This window comes from Hyla sarda, chromosome 8 (assembly GCF_029499605.1).
Source record: "Hyla sarda isolate aHylSar1 chromosome 8, aHylSar1.hap1, whole genome shotgun sequence".
Lineage (NCBI taxonomy): Eukaryota > Metazoa > Chordata > Amphibia > Anura > Hylidae > Hyla > Hyla sarda.
In genome coordinates this window covers 158,953,507-158,977,168 of record NC_079196.1, presented here as the reverse complement: position 1 = coordinate 158,977,168, position 23,662 = coordinate 158,953,507, and the positions used below count along the sequence as shown (strand labels likewise).

The 23,662-nt window shown below is 41.0% G+C and overlaps 1 protein-coding gene across 1 annotated transcript in view; it reads right to left on the bottom strand.

The window, feature by feature from the left end:
- BMERB1 (bMERB domain containing 1) overlaps positions 1-23,662 on the bottom strand; it is a 280,689-nt gene that overhangs the window by 49,927 nt on the left and 207,100 nt on the right. The window contains exon 2 of the mRNA XM_056536583.1: positions 9,131-9,254. Coding sequence (XP_056392558.1) covers positions 9,131-9,254 — 124 coding nt within the window. The remainder of the gene's footprint in view (positions 1-9,130; positions 9,255-23,662) is intronic.

Genomic DNA, 23,662 nt, shown 5'->3' with positions numbered 1-23,662 from the left:
GGTATCAAATCATAACAGTCATCTTAATGCTCTAATACCTTGTTTAACCCTTTAGTGCGCTGTCATCTTAATATTCCAATATCTTATTGGGCCCCTTAGTACATCAATATCATATAGCCCATACATCTCAAAGCAATGTTTAGAACATAACCTATTATAAAGAATGCACTCGCCAAATCACTACACACACCAGATGGAACTATAGCATGCTTGACACATATTACCCCTTTGGGTCATGGACCTGTTTCCCTCTATCAAGAATCTTATATACATCTTATCATAAAGACTTATACATATATTGGGCTCACATATACCTTTTATATCCCCCTTAAGCCATATTACACCTATTAGCATGCTTAACACATAGTACCCCTTTGGGTCATAGACCTGTTTCCCTCTATCAAGAATCTTATATACATCTTATCATAAAGACTTATACATATATTGAGCTCACTTATACCTTTTATATCCCCCTTAAACCATATTACACCTGTTATGCCATTCGTCCCAAATTATACAAACTATATCACCTATTAGTACATCACCATTCACCTTCCATTGACAGAATAATTGAGGTAGGCCTACCCTGTTAAAGCTTATTAAATGGCCCACATTAAAGCACCCCATTATAATCCATAAGCCCCCAAAGTTATCCATATTAGATGTGCTATAGAAAAATGTGCTATAAACAATTATATATATATATAAGTGAACACATACATTTAAATCCAAGATATAGTGACCCATTTCTTTCAACATAAGCCTCTACATTTTTAGATCACCCCTCTCAGATGATCTGTATTCACGTATTCAAAGTCTTACCCCATTTTCTCATATCTTCACCATACTTCATACCACTCTCCACATCCTAACCTTCCATGCGCACACCAAAGAATTATTTGTATATAGTCACCCTGTACCCCTAACTGTTGGACTCCAGGTAACTCCTTCAACCAAATCTATACTTATTATAGTTTATTAAATTCATTTTGTTTTAACATTAATATATCCGTTTAACCATCATCTTATTTTAAACATCATATTATTACATTAACGATCTAACGCCTACATCACACTGGTTCGTAAACATCTTCCCATATTTATGATGAAATTCCCCCAAGCCCCTGTTTGGAGGGGCATATAGCCCAGAGAAATCATTTTAAAAAAAATAAAAAAATAATCCAGACACATTCACATTTGCTGCTGAAGCCTAAAACCTCTTTGATTTTTGCTTTTTATTTACCAATTGAGACTGATAAGTCAATTAACAAGGCATTACAAATCAGACTAATGCTTTGGGCAAATCACAATAAAGTAGCCAAAGTATATACTCGAGTATAAGCCGACCCGAGTATAAGCCGAGACCCCTAATTTCAACCCAAAATCCCAGGAAAAGTTATTGACTCGAGTATAAGCCTAGGGTGGGAAATACATCATCCCCCCCTGTCATCATCCAGACCCGTCATTAACATCCTCATCATCATCACCGCCTGTCATCATCCAGACCCTCATCATCATCATCTGTCATCATCCCCTTGTCATCATCCCACACATCCCCCCTTCATCATCCCCTTGTCATCATCCCCACCCCCCCTTCATTATCCCCTTGTCATCATCCCCACCCCCCTTCATCATCCCCTTGTCATCATCCCCACCCCCCTTTATCATCCCCTTGTCATCATCCCCACCCCCCTTCATCATCCCCTTGTCATCATCCCCACCCCCCTTCATCATCCCCTTGTCATCATCCCCACCCCCCTTCATCATCCCACCCCCCCCCTTTCATCATCCTCTTGTCATCATCCCACACCCCCCCTTCATCATCCTCTTCTCATCATCCGCCCTCAGTGGTCTTCAACCTGCGGACCTCCAGAGGTTTCAAAACTACAACTCCCAGCAAGCCCGGGCAGCCATTGGCTGTCCGGGCTTGCTGGGAGTTGTAGTTTTGAAACCTCCGGAGGTCCGCAGGTTGAAGACCACTGCGGCCTTCGACATCATCCAGCCCCCTCTCACCCCCCTTTAGTTCTGTACAGTACTCACCTCCGCTCGGCGCTGGTCCGGTGCTGCAGGGCTGTCCGGAGAGGAGGTGGTCCGGTGGGATAGTGGTTCCGGGCTGCTATCTTCACCGGGGGTGCCTCTTCAACGCGCTTCCGGCCCGAAATAGAGGCGTTGCCTTGACAATGACGCAGAAGTACGTTGGCAATGAACGTACCTCTGCGTCGTTGTCAAGGCAACGTGACTATTCTGGGGCCGGGCCCGAAGCGCTTAGAAGAGGCTTCCCCGGTGAAGATAGCAGCCCGGAACCACTATCCCACCGGACCACCTCCTCTCCGGACAGTCCTGCAGCACCGGACCAGCGTCGAGTGGAGGCGAGTACTGTACAGAACTAAAGGGGGTGAGAGGGGGCTGGATGATGTCGAAGGCCGCAATGGTCTTCAACCTGCGGACCTCCGGAGGTTTCAAAACTACAACTCCCAGCAAGCCCGGACAGCCGATGGCTGCCCGGGCTTGCCGGGAGTTGTAGTTTTGAAACCTCTGGAGGTCCGCAGGTTGAAGACCACTGCGGGTGGAGAGTTCACTCGAGTATAAGCCGAGGGGGGTGTTTTCAGCACGAAAAATCGTGCTGAAAAACTCAGCTTATACTCGAGTATATACGGTATGCCAGATTGTATTTATATAATACATATATTACCGAAATGCAGAGCTAGCCTTAGATATGTAAGCAACTAAAGCTAGAATTTGTGTTCACCTATCATAACATGCCCAAACAATACAACATTAAGACATGTGCATGAAACTGCCATACTGTGTGCAAATAATACATCCAGCTAGTCCCCTTATAATACTCCATATAGTGTCCACATAATACAACCATACAATATCCCTATATCCATATGCTGCCATATTGCACCAAATGATACTGTAACTAGATAAAATTTCCAAATATTGCTGTCATGTAGTGTATTTATAATTAATGTAAGTAATAAATCAGTGCCCCTATATTAAACGGGAATTCCAGGTTTTTATTTTATTTGACTATGCTACAGGGGTTGTAAAGTTAGTGTAGTTCATAATATAGTGTCTGTACCTGTGTGTGATGGTTTTCTCACAATTCTTCTGTGATTTTAACTCCAATATTTACTTTTACCAGCATACAAAATTACTGTTGTCTCAGATTTTTCCTAGGTTGCAATGCGGCCGAGACCAGACTCACTAGTCAGCTGATGACAGGGAGCCTGTCTGCTTCAATGGGAGGAGCGATCCCTTGCTGGGAGAGAGATCAAAATGGAAATAGAATTGTGGGTTTTGTAGTCACAAAAAGAAAAGTCAAACAGGAAATACCAGTCCACAAAAATCTAGCGCAGATCCTTCCTTATTATGTCCAATACTGTCTGCCAGGTACGTACTAAAATCACCTTATGGTGGAAAACCCCTTTATTGACCCTATATCTGTGCCCATCTGTTACTCTATCCACAGTGTACATACAATGATGGAAGCTACAGTGTCAAAATATTAGTATCTCTTGTTTCATATAATAAAAATATATAGTATAGTGCCCATACAGTATGGCCTAGAGCCCTGAAATAGTGCCTGGCACAGTGTTAGTCATGAGCTCAAACAGTGCTTTGCCATATTCTTCATATAATAGTGTCAAGTAAGTGGTGTAATATTGCTTGTCATTGTGCCAATATCATATTTCCAGTTATGACACCCATATTATGAAAGGCAGAGCAATATTTTTGAGAGATATTTTATTAACCTAGGTTTAAAGGGGCTATCCACCATAAGGGGATTTAAAGTGTACCTGTCATAATGCCAAAAAAAAAAAAAAAGTGATATGTTACTCAGTACTTAATCCTGTTCATTTTTATGTGTCTAGGACCTATATATCCCTAACAAATAGCATTTATATGTTGCTCACTTGCTTTTTCTTCTTGCCTTATGGAGGGGACATGTCCGTCTCTCTCCCTCACTGTGGTGACTCATCTTCTCTGAGTCTGGAGCCTGTGCAGTAGTTTTTATGCATACATTTTCTATCTATGTTCCTAGTAAAGATGGATGCTAATCAACATAGCTCTCACTATGTGTGTCATTCAGCATTCACAGGCTCATGAATGTCTGATCAGCTTCTTTGTAATTTAGGGGTCAGAAAAAGCTTTGGCTGTTTAAGCATGCTGGGAGTTGTAGTTTTGCAAGAGCTGGAGCTGCAGTATTTGTAGAGCACTGTGTTAAAGCAGTGTTGCCTTTAGCTGTTGAAAAACTACAACTCCCAGCATGCCCACACATCCTTTGTTTGTAGTTTTGCAAGAGTTGGAGGCACACAGCTGGAAAATACACAGCTCTAAAACAGAGTTTTACAAAAATTGTATCCCCAGCTTTGCAAAACTACAACTCCCATTATAGGAGTTGTAGTTTAGGAACATCTGAAGGCTGCAGTGGTACAGTGGTGATGTCCTATACTGGATACCAACACGCTTTATGGCCAGTATTTAGTATGCTGCAAAATACAGAGTAGTCTGTCTGCATAAAGATAGATGACCCCTAGTGGCAGCTATTTTAATTTAAAATTTTTTAGTAAATAAATGTATATTGAAAAAAGTAATCTTATCAGTAGTACTACAAAATATAAAAAGTTTTTCATAATGACAGTGCCTCTTTAACCCCTTAAAGGGGTACTCCGCCGCGGTCCCGCTGCTGGGGAGCCCCGGGATCCCCGCTGTGGCACTGCGCTATCATTACAGCACAGAGCGAGTTCGCTCTGCACGTAATGACGGGCAACACAGGGGCCGGAGCATCGTTACGTCATGGCTCCGCCCCTCGTGACGTCACGGCCAGCCCCTTTCAATACAAATCTATGGGAGGGGGTGTGGTGGTCGTCACGCCCCCTGCCGTAGACATGCATTAAGGGGACGGGCCGTGATGTCATGAGGGGCGGAGCCGTGACGTCACGCTGCTCCATCCCCTGTATCGCCCGTCATTACGCACAGAGCGAACTCGCTCTGTGCTGTAATGATAGCGCAGTGCTGCAGCGGGGATCCCGGGGCTCCCCAGCAGCGGGACCGTGGCGATCTGACATCTTATCCCCTATCCTTTGGATAGGGGATAAGATGTCTAGGGGCGGAGTACCCTTTTAAGGACCAAGCGTTTTTCAGTTTTTGCAATTTCGTTTTTTCCTCCTTACCTTTTAAAAATCATAACCCTTTCAAGTTTGCCCCTAAAAATCCATATGATGGCTTATTTTTTGCGCCACCAATTCTACTTTGTAATGACATCAGTCATTTTACCCAAAAATCATAATTTTGTGACAAAATTGAAGAAAAAACACCATTTTGTACATTTTGGGGGCTTCTGTTTCTACGCCGTACATTTTTTGGAAAAATGACACTTTATCTTTATTCTGTAGGTCCATACGATTAAAATTATACCCTTCTTATATAGGTTAGATTTTGTCGTACTTTTGGAAAAATCATAACTACATGCATAAAAATTAATACATTTAAAATTGTCATCTTCTGACCCCTATAACTATTTTTCTTTTTCCATGTATGGGGTGATATGAGGGCTCATTTTTTGCGCCGTGATCTGAAGTTTTAATCGGTACTATTTTTGTTTTGATCGGACTATTTGATCGCTTTTAATTCCTTTTTTATGGTATGAAAAGTGACCAAAAATACGCTATTTTGGATTTTTTTGTGTGTACGCCATTGACAGTGTGGTTTAATTAACGATATATTTTATACTTCCGACATTTACGCATGCGGCAATACCATATATGTTTATTTTTATTATGTTTAAATATTTTTTATATGGAATTTGGGAAAAGGGGGGGGGTGATTTAAACTTTTAATATGGAAGGGGTTAATGGCCCTCATTTACTATTGCAAACCCGACATGTTTTGTCAGGTTGTGCGCCAGATTCTGACGCATTGTGCCAGAAAATATGTCTGCGCCAGAATTTGCGCCAGAATTGAAAAAACCCTTACTAACTCTCCATTTCGCTAAGAAAATCCGAAAAAGGTGTGTGGCCACTGGAAAAAGGGGCGTGGTCTCCGAAAAGGAGCGTGTCCCCGACATTTTCACAAAAACCCAACATATTTACTAAGGTTTTCACATAAAATGTGGTGGGCTGAGGAAAACCAGACAGATCAGAGCATGTGTAAAAAAGAGTAAAGTGTAGGAAAAGTGGAAAATGTAGTGAAACCTTAGGTAAATAAGTGTTGTGTAGGTTTCTTTGTGGGTTTTAATTCCCTACAATTTATTTTCCACAGTATTTACTAAGTAAATAAGGGCCAATGTGTGTGTTTTTAAACTCTTTAAAAAAAAAAATTTTATTACACTTTTAGTCCCCTTAGGGGACTTTTAGGAGGAATCATTTGATTCCTCATACAGATCAATGGGATGACATACATTCCCATTGATCTGTGTGCTCTGCTCACGATTGATAAAGCCTGGCCCTGCCAGGCTCTATCATTCTGAGTACTGGAGCCGCCATAGCAGGAGAGGTAAGCCCTCAGGCGATCACGCTGCGGGGGGGGGTGATCCACCCCACTTGACCACCAGGGACTGGATATAGGCACCTTTAGATGCCGCTATCAACTTTGACAGCAGCGACCTAAAGGCTTAATAGCCGGCCGCAGCAATCAGCTGGGGGCCGGCCGGTATGACGCGAGCTCGAGTCGGGAGCCTGCGTCATACCCGTTAACAGCCATTGGACGAGCATTGATGTCCATGGTTGTTATTGGGTTAAGTATCTACCTGCCAGACAGTAATGAACATGCTTTGGAAGGATCCATGCTTGTCTTGGAGTTAAATGGCTATGTTCTAAGTATACCATAAGATTGCATATTCTTTTATGAAATGGCTATTTCCTGTTGGAGTTCCCTCCCCTCAAATACAAGTCCCATGATCCCTTGTTTGTAATTGTGAGGTCACTTTTCTCCTTCCCACATATCAGCCACCTCACCCATCAAAGCACACCTGAGCTCCCATGCTGTGCTGTAAACAATAGATCAGTGTTTTCTTACCAGGGTGCCTCCAGCTGTTGCAAAACTACAATTCCTTGCAGAATGATCTCCCTCCCACCCAGCAGTTGCTCCACCCATTAGAGCAGACAGGCTGCTTTGAACACCTGACTAGTGATGTAATGTCTCAGGCCGCACTGCAAACTGGGAAATCCTGAGACTATGACGTAATTTTGTATGCCGTTAAACATTAGGGCAAAAATCACACTATATTAAGAACGACACTAACATAACAGCCCCTGTAGCAGTCAAGTAAAACCTGCAATACCCCCTTAATGCAACCAATTTTGCAATAATTTTTCTTTATTGCTGTAGATAGTATCTAATAGGATTTTCATTACAGCATATGTTGTTTTTGGTCAAGACCAAACCCAAGACCCCAGGGCTTTGAGGCATCGGTGCTAATCACTAAACCACCATGTTGCTTTTACTTTTTAAAGAAATAAACATTTTGAATATTTCATTGTAAATTTATGCCAGTGTTTTTTGATTAATCTGTTTGAGCATCAAGACTTTGATGTCATAAAATAATGAAGATCAGACAATATGAGACTGTTATGTTAAACATGTGTAGTCACAGTCAGCTGTGTCATTCTCAGATTCAAAAGAATTTCTAGGGTAATTGAACTTTAATTTCTGTCAGAACACTGAGTTTTTAAAGGATTTAATATTAACATCTGTTGAAAGGACATACATCAGGATTTTAATCAAACTCCTCTGCCTTACACTGAACAGTTTTTCTTAAAAATGTATTTTCGATGAAATTGCTTGAAATAATTACTATAGCAATAAAAATGGGCGTACAATATATGAGAAAAGTGTGGAACTGCTGGCAGTTTAGTTATACGTGCTTGTAAACACTGGAAATAAATCTAGAATGGAATGTTAAGTAAGAAAGAAAGTCACTTATAATGTATTACACATAAGGGATTATGCATTTTGGGAAATCCCCTTTTCATTATTTGGACACAAAATCATACAGCCCAACAGCAAAACTCAGAATGGGTCTTACTTCTCACCTACTGCCCACCTACCTGGGGCCATCTTTGTTGTTATATGAAGAACAGATTTTTTGTATACTATACATTCACAATCTGATGAAGGAAGTTGCACCTCTGAAATGCGTCATTGTCACTGTTCTTTTTGGTTTATTATTTTATAATAAACCGAACCTATCATTATCTAAGACCTACCAGTATTTGGGAATATATGTCCACTTAGATTACAGCACCAACAAGGGTGACTTCTTTGATACATACACTCTTTAGATCCCACACAGGCTCTTTGGATTTCTCTAAACCGGATATCACCTAGTGTAGCAGTGACCCCCAGATTTGCCTTCTTGTACCCCACAGCAACAGTGGTAATATGCATATAGCTATAATTTCCAAAGCAAGCGGCTTATTTATAACCTTATTGTCTACATCTATTTATTATCTTACAAGTATTGCAGCTTATCACTATTCAGTTGAATGGAGTTGAGCTGCAATACCAGACATGGCCCATGGAAGGCAGTGTGACCCTGTAGAACGAAAAAAGTAGACCCTTTTTATTCTGGACAACCCCTTTAAGAGTGGTCACCACTAGTACACTTTATTATGGGGAAAGTCCATCTGCATGCAGAGTGTATTGAAGTTTATTTCAAGACACAGTTAGTAAAATGAATTCTAGATCAGATGAGTTATAATCACTTTACACATATCTATAATATGTTTTTTTTCCCAACAAGCCATATCAAAGCGAAATATCAAATAATATAACATACTGTGATAATAATGACTGAAACTCAACACTACAAATTGTATTTAATTTTTTTCCATTTAATTAACTTCACTATAGTAATGTATTAGCATAGCCGTAACAGTATATATTTTAGATCTTTGGGGTGTGTCTTTCCTGTGATTTGCACTTATTTTTATATTTCTTATAATCTTTTTTTATTTTTATTTTTAATGGATTTATAGCAAATAGAAGTTATACAGGTCTATATAAATATATAGTGCTGGATTATTGTGTATAAACATATTGTACACATATATTATTCAATACTTCCAAGCTGTGCATCTAAAGTTTGTACTGGAGTAGCCAGGAAATAAGAAAAACTCACATGAACTTTAGTTCCGATTCCCTTCTGACCAAGACTTCTCGAAGCCGCTGGATTTTAGTCATTTCAAGTTCAATTTCTTCTGGTGTCATAGTTGTTTCAGCCATAGAAACTATGTCAAGTTGATCTAAAGGTGAAAAGAAATAATAGTAAAGTAACACAATATTTTCCCATTTTCACCATCATTACATACACTTATAATAATGCACTTGCGTATCAACTCTCCATGTGACAGCAGGGTGACCACAATCTTTTTGCTTGTTGATGTTTCAGTACGATGTCACCTTGCTAGACAGAACAGAACATCCAGGTTTCTATGCACTTTAGACTTATAAATACGATATTATATTTAATAGCTGACAAGCAACACGGTCACCATGCGCGGGTTATTTATAGTTTACAGTGTGCCGATTGGCCAAGGCACATCCATGTGACCCCTGCACTTAGCAACGCGCCTGAGAAACTAGCAGTGAAGGATGCACTTGCTACATCACAGTGGGCCTCTACTGGATAGGCAATCCTACACACACAACCATTCTACTTAGTGCAGGGATATCTTTCGGATAATTGTGGATTATGACATTACAAAGAGCCAGTGATGTAAAACTCGGCAAAGGATTGTAAGACCCGCATAATTGAAATCTGCTCAGGCTAAGCAAAATGCGTCAGAAATGTATCTGAATATACCTTAACTTTTGTGAATCTTTTAAATAAAATTTTTGTTTCATCTGTTTAACTGGAAGAACATATCATGTGCTTATTATTTGATTCATTCTAGTAATGCCTCCATCCCTACAAAAAAAGTTTCAGATTTCTAAATGCACAAAGTAGAAAACTATGGTAAAATTATACAATTACTCCACTTCTTAAAAGGTTACATTTGTTTCATTGACATATTTGAATTCTGATGAGATCAAGGAGAACTGACGTAACGCATTTCACGGTAAACAAGTCTTCAGCATTTCCAAAGCAGACGTCTTGAAGCATATGCTTGGATATAATGAGAGGACAGGACACATCAGACGTGAGGTGTTATCACAGCTATGAATCATAGCTGACACTGGCTGCTAGCCATTACTCCAGCTGACAGTGTACAGCAAAAATGTAGTTATACACAGTGACAGCGTGTTATTACTATTATACAAGCAATAGTTCTGTGACCCCCTGCATGAGGCTTTCCAGATGCTATTAGGAATTTGTGCCATTAGAGAAGTTATAGCATTACAAGCACTTGGTACTGGCATCACAACTCTATCAGTGACAATGACCACTAGAGTAAAAGGTAAATAACAAACACACACATCTGTAACAGACTCTTTCGATACAACTTGGCTCCATTCACTTCAATGGAACTGAGCTGCAATTCCCCACACAACCTAAGGACAGGTGTGGTGCTGTTTTTTGAAGAAATCAGCTACTTTTTTTTCTATTCCTGGATAACCCACTTTAACATAACACCACCTGCTGTAGTTAAGCAGATCACCAACTACAAAAAGTTGGGGAGCTCTGCCATACAAAATACATACCCTAGGTGGCAGCACATAACTACAAAATGCAGAAGAATGGTCAATGTCATTTACTATGTAGTTAGACATGAGTTCTTATCTTAAAGGAGTACTGCAGTCTTAGACACTTATAACCTGTCTGCAGGACCCTCCCGTACCGGTATCCGGCTTTGCACCGACTCTGCGCGGCTAATGCGTGTGTCGTCGATCTCACTGAGGTCGACGACATGTACCCCTCCATACAGCTCTATGGGAGAGGCGGGGATGCACAGACACTGAATCTCAGCCTCTCCCATAGAGATTCATGGAAGGGGCATGTCGGGTGTGGCATCATCCTGAATGGGACAGCCACGGCAGTGCCGGGGCCCCGTACAGGAGATCGCAGGGGTCCCAGCGTTCAGACCCCCCGCGATCAGACACTTACCCCCTATCCTGCGGATAGGGGATAAGTATCTAGAGCTGCAGATCTCCTTTAACAGAAAGGCATATCATCTCAGTACTGACACCAGACCTCTCTGACCAAAGCTACACCATAAAAAGCCACAAAGCCTTTTGGAAGAAAACAGATTCTGGTGCTACCTTGTCATAGTATTTATAACTACAAGCAGGGCTGCCATCAGAAATTTTGGGGCCCCTTACACAGCTCAAGGCTTGGGCCCCCTCCCATAGCCCACTACCAAGTCTGCCCCCAGTGCCCGCCTGCTATCTTACCCATTGTCTATGAAAAAAATATTTTAAAACACAGAACAAGAAAAACAAGAGCCCTTTAATTTAACCCCTTAAGGACACATGACGTTCTCATACGTCTCCATTTCCGAGTCCTTAAGGACACATGACGTATGAGAACGTCATGTGTTTTACCGGCCCCCCCGCAACCACCTGGAGCGGAGCCGGTGCCCGATGCCTGCTGAAATCGTTCAGCAGGCATCAGGGCATATCGCCCAGGGGTGTCATGATGACCCCCCATGTCGGCAATGGCCGCAGATCGCTGGACAATTCAGCCCAGCGATCTGCGGCGGATTCCGGGTCAATCGGGTCTCCAGTGACCCGGAATCATTGGCTGATCGGGGCCGTCAGAGACGGCCCCAAACAGCCAGAGCCAGCAGGGGTGAGGTGGCTCTGGTGCCACCTCACGATCGCCCTGATTCGTCAGCCGGATTACCGGCCGACCAATCAGGGCGCTTGCTGCGGGTGTCACTCCCGCAACCCGCTCCGCCCCTCTTACGGAGGACGTGAGTGGGTGCGGGACGTGCACCCCGGGTGCTGGGGACCCCGATCCCCGGCGTTCCTGTTGGGATCGGGCCCCAGGAGCGACGGTGGCGGCGGCGGCGTGGAGCAGCAGCAGGAGGTGAGTGACAGCCTCCTGCTGTTGCTTAGCAACAGCTCCCAGCATGCAAAAAGGGCATGCTGGGAGCTGTAGTTATGCAACAGCAGGAGGCAGACCACCACAACTCCCAGCATTCCCTTATGGGCATGCTGGGACTTGTAGTTTTGCAACAGATGGAGGCACATTTTTCTATGGAAAAGTGTACCTTCAGCTGTTGTATAACTACAACTCCCAGCTTGCACAATCAGCTAAAGTGCATGCTGGGAGTTGTAGTGGTGCATCTGGTGGTTCCATAACTACAACTCCCAGCATGCCCGTTGGCTGTCGGTGACTGCTGAGAGTTGTAGTTTTGCAACAGCTGAAGGCACACTGAGTTAAGCAGCAAACCAGTGTGTCTCCAGCTGTTGCATAACTACAATCCCCAGCATCCCCAGCCAAAGTATTATGCCTCTGGCTGTTGCATAACTACAAGACCCAGCATGCCCTTCCGCTGTCAGTACATGCTGGGGGGTTGTAGCTTTTGCAACAGCTGAAGGCATACTGGTTGCAAAACACTGAGTTTGTTACCAAACTCGGTGTTTCACAACCAGTGTGCCTCCAGCTGTTGCAAAACTACAACTCCCAGCATGCACTGATAGACCGTACATGCTGGGAGTTGTAGTTTTGCAACAGCTGGATGTCCCCCCCCCCCCCCAATGTGAATGTACAGGGTACACTCACATGGGCGGAGGATTACAGTAAGTATCCGGCTGCAAGTTTGAGCTGCGGCAAATTTTCTGCTGCAGCTCAAACTGCCAGCGAGAAACTACTGTGAACCCCCGCCCGTGCGACTGTACCCTAAAAACACTACACTACACTACCACAAAATAAAATAAAAAGTAAAAAACACTACATATACCCATACCCCTATACAACCCCCCTCCCCAATAAAAATGAAAAACGTCTGGTACTCCACTATTTCCAAAACGGAGCCTCCAGCTGTTGCAAAACAACTACTCCCAGTATTGCCAGATAGCCACTGACTGTCTAGGCATGCTGGGAGTTTTACAACAGCTGGAGGCACCCTGTTTGGGAATCACTGGCGTAGAATACCCCTATGTCCACCCCTATGCAAGTCCCTAATTTAGGCCTCAAATGCGCATGGCGCTCTCACTTTGGAGCCCTGTCGTATTTCAAGGCAACAGTTTAGGGTCACATATGGGGTATCGCCGTACTCGGGAGAAATTGTGTTACAAATTTTGGGGGGTATTTTCTGCTATTACCCTTTTTAAAAATGTAAAATTTTTGGGAAAACAAGCATTTTAGGTAAAAAATATATATATTTTTTTTACATATGCAAAAGTCGTGAAACACCTGTAGGGTATTAAGGTTCAAATTACCCCTTGTTACATTCCCCGAGGGTTCAAGTTTCAAAAATGGTATGCCATGTGTTTTTTTTTTTGCTGCTCTGGCACCATAGGGGATTCCTAAATGCGGCATGCCCCCAGAGCAAAATTTGCTTTCAAAAAGCCAAATGTGACTCCTTCTTTTCTGAGACCTGTAGTGTGCCAGCAGAGCACTTTTCACCCCCATATGGGGTGTTTTCTGAATCGGGAGAAATTGGGCTTCAAATTTTGGGGGGTATTTTCTGCTATTACCCTTTTTAAAATGTAAACATTTTGGGAAAACAAGCATTTTAGGTAAAAAAAATATTTTTTTTTACATATGCAAAAGTCGTGAAACACCTGTAGGGTATTAAGGTTCACGTTACCCCTTGTTACGTTCCCCCAGGGGTCTAGTTTCCAAAATGGTATGCCATGTGTTTTTTTTTGCTGTTCTGGCACCATAGGGGCTTCCTAAATGCGGCATGGCCCCAGAGCAAAATTTGCTTTCAAAAAGCCAAATGTGACTCCTTCTCTTCTGAAACCTGTAGTGTGCCAGCAGAGCAATTTTCACCCCATATGGGGTGTTTTCTGTATCAGGAGAAATTGGGCTTCAAATTTTGGGAGGTATTTTCTGCTATTACCCTTTTTCAAAATGTAAAATTTTTGGGAAACCAAGCATTGTACGTAAAAAATATATATATTTTTTTACATATGCAAAAGTCGTGAATCACCTGTGGGGTATTAAGGTTCACTTTACCCCTTGTTACGTTCCCTGAGGGGTTTAGTTTCCAAAATGGTATGCCATGTGTTTTTGTTTGCTGTCCTGGCACCATAGGGGCTTCCTAAAGGTGACATGCCTGCCAAAAACCATTTGTCGCTCCTTCCCTTCTGAGCCCTCTACTGTGCCCGCTGAACAATTAACACAGACATATGAGGTATGTGCCTACTCGAGAGAAATTGGGCTACAAATAAAAGTAAAAATTTTCTCCTTTTTACCCCTTGCAAAAATTCAAAAATTGGGTCTACAAGAACATGCGAGTGTAAAAAATGAAGATTTAGAATTTTCTCTTCCACTTTGCTGCTATTCCTGTGAAACACCTAAAGGGTTAATACACTTACTGAATGTCATTTTGAATACTTTGGGGGGTGTAGTTTTTATAATGGGGTCTTTTATGGGGTATTTCTAATATGAAGACCCTTCAAATCCACTTCAAAACTGAACTGGTCCCTGAAAAATAGTGAGTTTGAAAATTTTGTGAAAAATTTCAAAATTGCTGCTGAACTTTGAAGCCCTCTGGGGTCTTCCAAAAGTAAAAACTCATAATATATTATACATTATATGATGCAAACATAAAGTAGACATATTGTATATGTGAACCCCCAAAAAATATATTTTGAATATCCATTTTCCTTACAAGCAGAGAGCTTCAAAGTTAGAAAAATGCTAAATTTTCATTTTTTTCATCAAATTTGGGGATTTTTCACCAAGAAAGGATGCAAGTTACCATAAAATTTTACCACTAAGTTAAAGTAGAATATGTCACGAAAAAACAATCTCGGAATCAGAATGATAACTAAAAGCATTCCAGAGTTACAGAGTTATTAATGTTTAAAGTGACAATGGTCAGATTTGCAAAAAACGCTCTGGTCCTTAAGGTGTAAAATGGCCTGGTCCTTAAGGGGTTAAAGAGGAAGGAAGGAGGAAATATCACCATAAATATTACCATCATCACTGTAACTGACCAAATGCTGTGTACTGAGACCCATATTACCAATAATACCAGTATACAAGGAGGAAAATGATCACTGTACATATTACCATCATACTGTTACTGACCAAATCCTGTGTACTGAGGCCAATTATACAATAATAATACCAGTATAAATGTGAGAATAATACCCCCACAGCATGACCATGTTTTATAATAATGTTTTTGCACTTAACTATTTAATCATTGTATTGGTCCTGCGTGACCATAAATACTCACTAGCTATGTCATTTGTTGCTTGAAAACTACAACTGAAAACTACAACTTATATAGCCAAAAACAAAAAGACCCACAACACTAATATTATTTCAAAAAGTATAACAATCTTTATTAGACAATAAAAAACAGACAATTTAAAAATAATTAAAAGGCAGAGGATGACCTTACGCAGGAGACAACAAGTGCCAGTGGACCTGGTATGGGCGATGTAGGTATTCAGTCAAGAGCATACATAATGTAAGACTGGCACGGCTGCACACTTATAATATCGTAAAAATAGATATAATATCTAACATACATTGGTATAACATAGGGAGCAGCAATGCGATATAACAAACGTGAATAGGGACCCAAAATGGGTGATACCTAAAGAGACTACCTGTCATATACCCAAAGGCCAGGAACACCCCTTTGGGGTGTTGGTGCTTGGTGTTCCTGGCCTTTGGGTATATGACAGGTAGTCTCTTTAGGTATCACCCATTTTGGGTCCCTATTCACGTTTGTTATATCGCATTGCTGCTCCCTATGTTATACCAATGTATGTTAGATATTATATCTATTTTTACGATATTATAAGTGTGCAGCCGTGCCAGTCTTACATTGTGTATGCTCTTGACTGAATACCTACATCGCCCATACCAGGTCCACTGGCACTTGTTGTCTCCTGCGTAAGGTCATCCTCTGCCTTTTAATTATTTTTAAATTGTCTGTTTTTTATTGTCTAATAAAGATTGTTATACTTTTTGAAATAATATTAGTATTGTGGGTCTTTTTGTTTTTGGCTATATATCGGTACCCCCGGGACCTACATACGGCGCTTATTGTTTGCCGTATTGTTGTTTGGCTAAAACTACAACTTCCAGCATATCTTTGGCTGTGTGGGCATGCTGTGAGTTGTAGTTTTGCAGTTTTGGAACAGCTGGGGGGCATCCTTGTTAAGAAACAATGAGATGGAGATAAATAGACATTATCTCAATGTTTAATTACCAGGGTGCCTCCATCTGTTGCATGAGATAATGCCTATATACCTCCCAATAATCCCCAAATTGCATCCTGCACACACAACACGACCCCCCCCCCCCTCCTCCTCCTAGAAAGTTACTTACTTTGATGGGCAGGACCCAGCTGTAGGTATTGGAAGGCTTCCTCGGTGAGCTGGTGTCAGTCTGTGGAGAAGGTCATGTGCTCCTGCTCCACCAATAGTGTGAGGGGGGCGGGGCCGGACCTCTCTGCTCTTCTCATCCCAGGCAGACAGTGCAGCCCCTGCGCTGATATCACAGGGCCCGCATGCCGCAGGTGTAAAGACAAAATGTGTCTGGCAGCAGCAGCCCCCTCTGGCTCAGGAAGTGCCCGACCGTCAGTCTGCCTCTGGGAGCAGGACACTGCTTTTCAGCGGTTCTGTGTGGGGCTGCTGCAGGGGGGTGCAGCTGGGGTCCGGGCCTCCTGGGAGCCAGGGCCCCTTACTGCTGTACTGGCTGTACCCCCCTGATGGCGGCCCTGTGTAACATCCTTCATGTCATTAGTTGCATACTGTTCGGACAACTGCTGCAGTAGTGCATCTAGTGACATCATAAGTGACGCACTGAACCGCACCATTTCTATGCTGAGCTCACTGACTGCTTCCAGCTTCCCAGGCAAAGGCTTTAAATGCTCAGCTTTTTATTGTTATATTTTATGTCTTCTACCCGTTAACAGATGCTTACATGACAACCACTACTAATAACCTTTACAATACCCATAAGGGTTGTCAGTTGTCCCTAAACAGCATATTTTCAGATGTAGATATATGTCATCTCTGTCAGCTCTGTGCAAAGCTCAGTGACAAACCCTATAGGCACGGTAATAGCTACCATTATTGGTTGTTGCCTAGCATCTGTTACCCATGTAGGAGACCAAGACAACTCAGAAGTAGCTTAATGCAATTGGACAATGTTGGAGACACAGAGACCACCAGCTCAGCAAAACGTACATTGTTTTCCATAAACCAAATAATTTAGCTATACTGACACATCCTGCCCCTTATTACTTCTAGCATTATGCCTTCAATATCGCAGAATCCCTGTGTAGTTCCTTTTAATGTAAAGGCCCTAGTATACACAATTAGGGAGATACGCGATAATAATCTCATATTTTATTGTGTATACAAGCAAGGTAGATTAGTAACATCTTTATAAAGCAAAATTCATTTCTTGCCATCTGTGATCACATTACCATAGTGCAGTTATAGGTACTATGTGACACGTGAAAGCCGTATATAAAGGGGTTGTCTGAGAATACAAAAAGTATTGTTTCAAATTTTTCCAGAAACAGTTCAACTCTTGTCTATAGGCTGTGCCTGGTATTGTAATTCATCCATTCAAGCAAATAGGACAAGGCTGTCATGGACTAGAGGGGCAAAGTTTCTGGAAATACTACTCTCAGGAAACTTAAAAAAAAAATGTTTTAACATAAAACAGAAATGAAACACCTGAAATGTCATCACCAAAGAAAGATTTGTAGAGTGCCTTGTAAGTGATTTTAATGTTTTAAGATGGGACAATTCTTAAAAGAATTTAACAAATTGCCTATTACATTTTAGTATCATTATTGCTTCATTAAGGCATACTGTATGTATGGTTAATCAGTGGAGCCCCGGGCTTCTTTACATCCCCGCTGAGCTCCACTAAAGGGAACTCCATCGCAAAAAGTGCTGAGTGGAGAAAAAAATACTGCATGTCTGGTATTTTTCTTTGCTGAACTCCTCTAAAATCACAAACACCCGATGGACCACATTTAAGTCAATAAGATCTGATGGTACTCGTCTGCATTGTTTATAGCATGGACATAACAACTAAGGGGCACCTACTCTGTTTTGGTGACTGTTACTAGTGGGGTACCCCAGGGGTCAGTTATGGGTCTTATTCTTTTTTATATATTCCTTGTAGAGGGATTATGTAGTAAAGTGTCTATCTTTGCAGATGATACTAAACTCTGTAAAATGGTTAACACTGCACAGTACAGTGCACTATTACAAATGGATCTGGATAGGTTGGAGGTATGGGCTGATGAGGTTCTGCACTACACTGATAAATGTAAGGTTCTGTACTACACTGATAAATGTAAGGCTATGCACATGGGAAGAAAAATCCAGGCTGGGATTATGTATTAGATGAGAAAACACTGGGGACTATTGACATGGAAAAGGACTTAGGAGCTTTAGGTAAGAGTAAATTTAGCTGTAGGGACCAGTGTCGGGCAACTGCTGCCAAGGCAAATAAAATCATGGGTTGCATCAATAGGGGCATAGATGCCCATTACAAGGAAATCATTTTACCACTGTACAGACCACACATGGAATACTGTGTACAGTACTGGGCAATAGTGTACAAGAAAGATATAGTGGTGCTGGAGAGGATTCAAAGACGCGCAACCAGAGTAATATGAGGAATGGGAGCACTACATTACCCAGAAAGATAATTAGGGTTATTTAGTTTAGAAAAAAGGAGGCTTAGGGGGAGACCTATTAACTATGTATAAATATATCAGGGGACAGTACAGTGATCTCTCCCATGACCTATTTATACCCAGGACTGTATCTATAACAAGGGGGCATCCTCTATGGCTATGGCTAGAAAGAAGGTTTCTACACCAACATAGATGGGAGTTCTTTACTGTAAAAGCAGTGAGACTATGTAACTCTCTGTCAGAGGAAGTGGTTATGGGGAACACAATAAAAGAGATCAAAAGAAGCCTGGATGCATTTCTGGAGAATAATATCACAGGTTTTGGATACTAGATTTATAGGGACACAATGTGGATCCATGGCTTTTTTCTATTTGTCGTATTGGAGTCTGGAAGGAACTTTTTTTCCCTGTATTGGGCAATTGCCATCAACCTCCTATTGATCAACACAGTAGGGACACAAAAGGGATATAGGTTAAACTTAATGCACATTTGTCTGTTTTCAACCTTATATGTTACTATGTCACCACACAGAGATGAGGTGTAGTTAGTTATGACTGTTAATGAAGGAAGAAAATAACAGAAAAATAACAGGGAGCAGACAAACTAACAGAAGCAAAACTAACACACTCACACAATAAGTCAAAGTCCACTATCCGTGTAAAAAACACAGGAGTTGTCAAAGTACAAAATCGCTAATACCAGAGAAGAGTCAGAGAGCGGAGCCAAAGGGTCAAAATGCCAGATATTACAGATACAGTAGAAAGCTAGCTAGGAGTACAAACTGAGCTCTTTAAAAGGCAAAGACTGGGAGTAGACTGACAGCTTATATGGAGCCAGAGCAGGTGCTCTAATCAAGGTCAGCTGACCAGTCCAGACAGCCGGGAGTAAACCAGCAACAAAAAACAACAAAGAACCTTTTAACCCTATAGGTTCTGACAGTTGCCAGTTTAATTGTGACAAATGCTGGGAATATGGCTTAGCTGGAGTATGTTTTTTAAATATATTTATTTGCAAAATTTTTGCACAGTTTCACTCCACTCCATGTGTGCCTACATAAGTGTTTTCCCATATTTTATACATCTCTGTGTAGTTACAAACACAAGCCCACCACAAGCTCTTCAGGACCTGGGGGTACAGTAGGAGCCTCCATCACAGACTCTGCTATTTTTGACAGAAGTTGCATGTAGCACTAACTTTACAGTCAAAACATGGGAAACTCCATGGAGCACGATGGGGATGTCCAATACTTCCAATGTCCACCATGTAATGGAAACTATGATGCAAACTTTGGAAATAATGGAAACTATGAAGCAGATATTAATAAGGGAAACTATGATGCAGATATGATCAGAACCCTAAGTCACGAAATTACCTATAGATTCTTTACAGTTTAGACAAATGTGTAATATGAATTCAGCATTAGATTGCTTTCACATAACCCACTGTAAATTATTCCAACTACTGCAAATACCATTCTTTTCCCAATGTTACATTAACAGCCAACTTATAAAGCCAGTGGTGAATGTCCAATATAGCAATGTATATGAAGATCACAAAATCTATTTCATTTAATGCAATTCAACAAAATAAAGACTTTAATGTAATACTGTCAAACAACAAACACCTTCTGATGCATATGTTTACATAAATCTGCGGTTATTTCCATATGTACAAAGCATGCTTATCATCTGCCTATTAGTGCTGACTACATGATTAAATGCTACGGCAGAGCTGACAATGAGCCAGCAGATCTCACAACGTTCCATGTACTCTGCCAGAATTAGTCAGATGATCTGAAAGGAAGACAACAACATGTGTCACATATGGAAAGATGTCATATTTATACCTCTTCTCAAAGCAAAGCGAAAACATAATAGCATAATAGGATCAAAATGAGTACCAGAATGAGAAAGGGACCCATTATTAGCCTGTGGAGAAAAAAAGTCCAATTGAAATTCTGCATGGCACCTTCCACATATTCGTCAAAATAATCCCATTTAAAGGGGTACTCCGGTGAAAAACTTTTTTTTTTAAATGAACTGGTGCCAGAAAGTTAAACAGAATTGTAAATTAAAATAAAATTGGGGGTGGAGTGGCTTCTGTTATGCTTATACCAGTATAGACCTGGGCAACCCAATATTGGCACCTATACCCAAGGTGCAAAAAGATAATAGAATTTAAACCAGAAAAAATTGGTGCTCAAAGGTCAAGGATAGTGGACACAATTGGTAGATAAGTATAAAATACTAATCATTTATTAATGATCTAATAAGATATAGTTAAGTAGTGGCACCAGTGATTCCAAGGGCCATTGTGATATCACGGTATACACTAAATATGTGTTAGGTGGCGAAGGGCCTCCGGTCTCGGTCCTGCAGCATCAGGTAGCGGTGGGTCTTCAATCACGGTCCTGAGGCGCTTCGATGGCTGGGTAAGTGCAGATGGCGGAGGCGTCCTCGTGGCAGTGAGGCGCGCGTGTGACAGGCTAGGTAGCGGGTATATGCCTCTGTTTGAGTCAGCGTGGTGACAGGGCAGTAGATGGTATTATGGTGGTCACACGGTCCTTTACAGGGGTGCTGGACGCGTTTCAAAACTATCTCAGTTTTTTCTTCAGCAGCAATATTCATACATGACGTTGAATTTGGTATTTTAGTGACGGTCACATCTATTTATTGAATTATTGCATTTATATATTTAGTATATACCGTGATATCACAAGGGCCCTGTGAATCACTGGTACCACTACTTAACTATATCTTATTAGATCATTAATAAATTATTAGTATTTTATAATTACCTACCAATTGTGTCCACTATCCTTGACCTTTGAGCCCCAATTTTTTCTGGTTTAGATTTGTAAATTACTTCTATTAAAAAATATTAATCCTTCCTGTAGTTATTAGCTGCTGAATAATACAATTCTTTTCTTTTTGAAACACAGATCTGTCTGCTGACATCATGAGCTTAGTGCTCTCTGCTGACATCTCTGTCCATTTTAGGAACTGTCCAGAACAGCATATGTTTGCTATGGGGACTTCGTTTTACTCTGGACAGTTCCTAAAATGGACAGAGATGTCAGCAGAGAGCACTGTGCTCATGATGTCAGCAGACAGCTCTGTGTTTCAAACGGAAAAGAATTTCCACAATGTAGTATTCAGCAGATAAGTACAGGAAGGATTAAGATTTTTTTAATAGAAGTAATTTAAAAATCTGTTTAACTTTCTGGCACCAGTTGATTTAAAAAAAAAAAAACAAAGTTTTTTTTACCGGAGTACCCCTTTAAATCGGATAGGCAAATGTAAATTAAAAGGGAATGTGGACAAAAAAACAAAATCCAAACCAAAAAACTGAAGCAAGCAAGACAATAGCCTATCGCTGGATAATGCAAAGTTATGCAACATTGAATATTTTGTCATCCTAGTGCTAACAGCTACAAACCACTTTAATGTGTAAGTACATTTAGGGGCCAATAGAAAATAACGTTGGGCGCTGCTTTTATGCTTAACTGATAGAGGATCACTAACACAATAAAGCAAGACTAGACCTCAATGCCAGCAAGAAAGGTTTTAATTGATGAAGAATTGAAATAAGACTGGACAGTTTTTTTTTTATAATAGAACTCTCCACCTTCCAGTTGAGCTTTGTCTTCAAAAAAGATTTTTCACTTGAGCATTTTTTATAATGACACGACAATTATTTTTTTTTTTTATATTTGGGAATTTTTTTTTAGTATGACATTAAAATAAAAACCCAATGGCAAAAGGGCTCATTGTGTAATAGTGACCTTGGAGTTACTATCATTTTTAACTGATTAGAGCCAGATATGGAATTGTCCATCCCTTTATCTTTATCTTCCATACTTACCTGTCTTTTTCTCTATTAACTTTCTACCTCTTACAAACTTTTTACCTCCTGTTTTTTTTTTTTACATTATTTTACATCTTCTTCATTGCATATTGCCTGGATTATTGACCATAAGCTGAGGTGTAATGGATCCGGAGTCAAGAGATATTATTAGTATCCTCTAATAGCACTTCATATTATCCTCGCTTCATTCTTTATTATCTGTTAGATAACGGCTTTTATCTAAGCTTCATGTCTCTGATGTGGGGTCTTCCCCAAATACTCACAGAGCCGACCTGAAATAATCTGGACTTCACAACATCTTTACAGCCGGATCTATGTTATCATATTGTAACCTGGTCTTTTTAATATGTAATGACTCTCTTTATGATTCTATGTACTTTTATTTTCTTATTCTCAAATATCTGTTTTAAAGAAAAATTCTTTAATAAAAAAAACTGTTATAAAAAAAAGGAAATATGTGTTTTGTTTGTTTTGTTTTGCATTTTTATTGCATCATATGCAGTTTGCCATCTGTTTGAACAGAATCTAGAGATATGCTTTATAGGAAGCCCTATGGACATAGGCACAATGGTATGGTCTAGACCCTATTCACTTGTATGGAAATGGTTTCCAAAGCACACTCTGTGACCTTTGCAGAGGTCATTGAACAAGTAGGGGAGGCTGATCTCTGAGCATCAGCTTTTGTGAAGAAGCTGTCTTATCTATCTACTGATGTCCCCTTACACTGTAAGGGTAGGGTCACACATGCCGTATTTTGCTGCATATTTGCTGCTGCGTACCTTCCTACCAAGTCAATGGGTAGCAAAATCAGCTTCAGAAAATATGCAGAAAAATACGGCAAATGTGACTCCACCATAATCCTGTAAGTGATGATAAGAAGGAGAATGATCTGTACAGAACAGGAAACTGAGTATTACCTCCTATCCAGTGGTCTTCAACCTGCGGACCTCCAGATGTTGCAAAACTACAACTCCCAGCATGCTCGGACAGCCAACGCTGTGCTGGGAGTTGTAGTTTTGCAACACATGCTGGGAGTTGTA